Source organism: Saprolegnia parasitica (genome assembly GCF_000151545.1).
Source record: "Saprolegnia parasitica CBS 223.65 unplaced genomic scaffold supercont2.69, whole genome shotgun sequence".
NCBI lineage: Eukaryota > Oomycota > Saprolegniomycetes > Saprolegniales > Saprolegniaceae > Saprolegnia > Saprolegnia parasitica.
The window spans coordinates 194658-198105 of record NW_012156463.1 but is presented as its reverse complement, the minus strand read 5'-3'; the positions used below and the strand labels follow the sequence as shown (position 1 = coordinate 198105).

The following is a 3448-nucleotide window of genomic DNA, read 5'->3' as shown; positions in this document are numbered from 1 at the left end:
GAGACTCTTCGTTGCTGCTGGGCTTGGCCAGGCCTTGCTCGATCGCCACTTTGCCGGCTTCGGTCGCCTTCCACGCCAACACTTCGGTGGCGAGCGTGGCGCGCTCGTCGTTGCTGAGCTGCATCGCCGCAGCCGACGTCGCGGCGAGGGCCATCGTGACAAAGGCGGTCTTCATGGTGTAGTGGTGGTAGTGGTGTCGGAGACGACGCGAGTTGGAAAATGAGTCGATACTTGACACGCAAGGTCGCGCGCGAGGCGCCTCGAGTGCGCGATGCCGTCGTGCGATCCGTGGTGCGCAAGAAAGGGGTAGGGCTTGAATACGGGACATGTATGTCTGAGTCGAGGAAACAGAATCAGATTACGAAGGTAAGTAGAGGAACATTGGATTGGATGATGTTTGTGGTGGGGCGTGCGTATTGATGTGCTACATGACCCAGAAATTGTGGCTTTTGGCTTTTGGCAGGAGTGGATAAAACCAGATTGGAATTCACAAAATGTGTGCATACATGTACACGAGTGAAAGGGAGGCTATTTTGTGATTGTTCGTTTGACCGCATTAAACGAAGGCTTTCGGGATTGCTCTTTATACTGTTGCAGTTGTACAGTGTAATGCACGCTGGTTGGGCGTCTCCCTGCCCTATTGTTTGACTGTGGTATGTTTCGCGCAAAAGCAATCTTGTTGCGTGCAGAGAATTTCCTTGGTGATGTTTGCTGGCGCGCATCCGCGGTTGTCACCGATGAAAAACAGTCTGCCGTGATATGTCGAGGGCGTTGACTCGAGCGACGGGAATCACATCTCTGGTCGAAAAATGTCCTGCGCACTCCTGGGCTAATATAGGCCCATTAAGAGTGTATACAGCGGTTGGTCTTTTAGCCGAGCCTACCGGTATGACAACTAACTGACTGTCTACCGCAGGCATGTGTATGAACAGAGGTCGTATTCCACCCATCCTCAGTTGCTAACGTGGTCGGATCACGGTATTGAATCCTGACCCAAGCACGTCACCGTTCCAAGGAACAAGCAAAAGAAGGTTCACAAGTGGGACTATAGACGTCTGCGTCTGAGTAGGTGGGCTTGCATCTGAGTCCGAGAACATTTGTTGTATAAGGGGGAGTCTCTCGCGGCGCGATGGCCTCGTCGTCGACGTCATGGTCGACCAACCAGCGCACCGCGGGGCATGTGGTACGCGTAAATCATACAACAGTGCCGGAAATTTACGACTGGTTCAGATTCTTCAGCATTTGACTGGCGAACATAAACGGGGCTTCTGGTTACCATACCATACAGTGCAATGGGCTCTACTCGATCCGAAAAGCTACCAACGATTGGCTAGGATACCAACTAGAACGACGCTTGGCGAGCAATACTGGATACATCTTGACCGTTTGTGAACCAATATTCCCTTTGGCATAATAGTATGTAGAATTTGCGAAGTCGGCGTGGCACAATTCAACTTACATGCTCATTGAGAAAAACCTCAGAAAATAAGTAGAAGATCCAGGGGAAGCTTCATGTTCTGCCACACAAAACCGACAGATACTCTTACCATGTGCAACCTTCGCATGTACCGGATGCGGCAAACTCAACAGCTCAACATCCCACTGAACGCCAAACCAAGCTTCAATCGGAGAACGTGTTAACCCGATCGGACGTGAAAATTTCCGATACGTTTCTATATTAAAAATAGACTTAATTAAAGTATACTTCATCTCTAAATGCAGGATTTCTGCATTTAGAAGTCGGCAATATTTTTTTTGCCACGAAGCACCACTTTTAAGACCTTTTAACGATCTATTTATTTTATCACGCTCTAAATGCAGGAATTCTGCATTTAGGGGAGCCAATCAAAAAATTCGGTGAGCGTGACACACGACTTTGTCGCTTGCAGGGCCACAAAAAGCCAATGGCCGAGCTGCTCGGCCATTCGAAGTGAGTTGGGAAAGGTACATGTACAACGCATTTACTACGTAGTACTTCACATGCTGTCTTTCGCTGACGTTACCGCTGACAACGTAGCCTCGTCAGCGACGTCCATATTCCATACTCGGACGCGCCAATGCCAACCGTGGAAGAAAGCAATCAAGGCCGCAAGCGGAAAGCTACCCACAATGCGACGGAAGTCGCCGCGGTAGAGGCCGTTGTGTCGTCGCCTCTTCCTGCAGCATCTTGCAGCTTTGTCGACAGCAAGCACGTGTTTCCAACGAACGCCAACAAGCGCAACTGCATCGTCTGCACTTACGAGCGCTCTACCCGCAAGCAGAAGACGGTGCACTGCCAGTTCCACCAAGTCAACCTTTGCAGCATACCGCAAGATTCCAACCGCGAAGCCGAGCCGTACGAGTGCCCCAACGTCGATTGGCCGTGCTGGAAGAAGTACCACGAGTTCTACCTTCAGCACGACGTCTTCCAGAAGACCAACGGCAGACAGAACAAGAAGTCGGCTTTGTACAAGCTCAAGGCAAGCATGGTTGGCCCGGCGGCGAAGAAGCGCAAGGACGATAGCCACGAACTTGATTGAATGCATAAAATTTCTGCGTTGCAAAGTAGAGCGTGCACACAATGGACGGTGGGCAGCGTCCGAAGACTATTCTAGGTGATGCAATTGACCAATGGCAGCCGTGTTGACTGGAGTCTAAATATCGGAACCGGTATAACATGCGTAACGCATGCCCAGCACTTGTGACCGTTCTTCATTAGCTGTCTGCCTATGAGGCAGTCTATGACGCCGACTTCGTGTCAAAAGTCCCCGTTTTTGACTCGCCAGATATGGTGACGCGTCGGGAAATGCGATGATTTGATTAGTCCTCTCTAAATGCACGATTCCTGCATTTACTGTTAGAAAATCTGCACGTCCGAACGGGTTAATTCAAACTCGATTTCAATACATCGATTACATGTAAAACGCTACTCAGACGTTAGTCTGAGCCCGTCAGATCAAGATGCCACAAGTAAAAACACGCGCATGGCAAGTACGATCGTCATGGACATAGCACAGTTCTACCACCTGACGAACTATCCTTGACTAAGACCGTTGTGGCCCTCGATCGTACCGGTATCTCAATCTGGTTTCCTCGACTCAGACCACCAGGCTCAGACGGCAGCTGAACCCTAGCCCTGTCTTGCGCACCACGGATCGCACGACGGCATCGCGCACTCGAGGCGCCTCGCGCGCGACCTTGCGTGTCAAGTATCGACTCATTTTCCAACTCGCGTCGTCTCCGACACCACTACCACCACTACACCATGAAGACCGCCTTTGTCACGATGGCCCTCGCCGCGACGTCGGCTGCGGCGATGCAGCTCAGCAACGACGAGCGCGCCACGCTCGCCACCGAAGTGTTGGCGTGGAAGGCGACCGAAGCCGGCAAAGTGGCGATCGAGCAAGGCCTGGCCAAGCCCAGCAGCAACGAAGAGTCTCTGGACGTGTCGGACGACGGAGGTGCTCCG

The 3448-nt window shown here is 51.7% G+C and overlaps 1 protein-coding gene across 1 annotated transcript; it reads left to right on the top strand.

The window, feature by feature from the left end:
- Positions 1–2057: 2057 nt before the first annotated feature.
- SPRG_10017 (hypothetical protein) lies at positions 2058–2519 on the top strand (the record flags this gene model as incomplete). Its single annotated transcript, XM_012350769.1, has 1 exon — positions 2058–2519. One exon carries the CDS (start codon positions 2058–2060, stop codon positions 2517–2519), a length of 462 nt encoding a protein of 153 aa, XP_012206159.1.
- Positions 2520–3448: the final 929 nt, after the last annotated feature.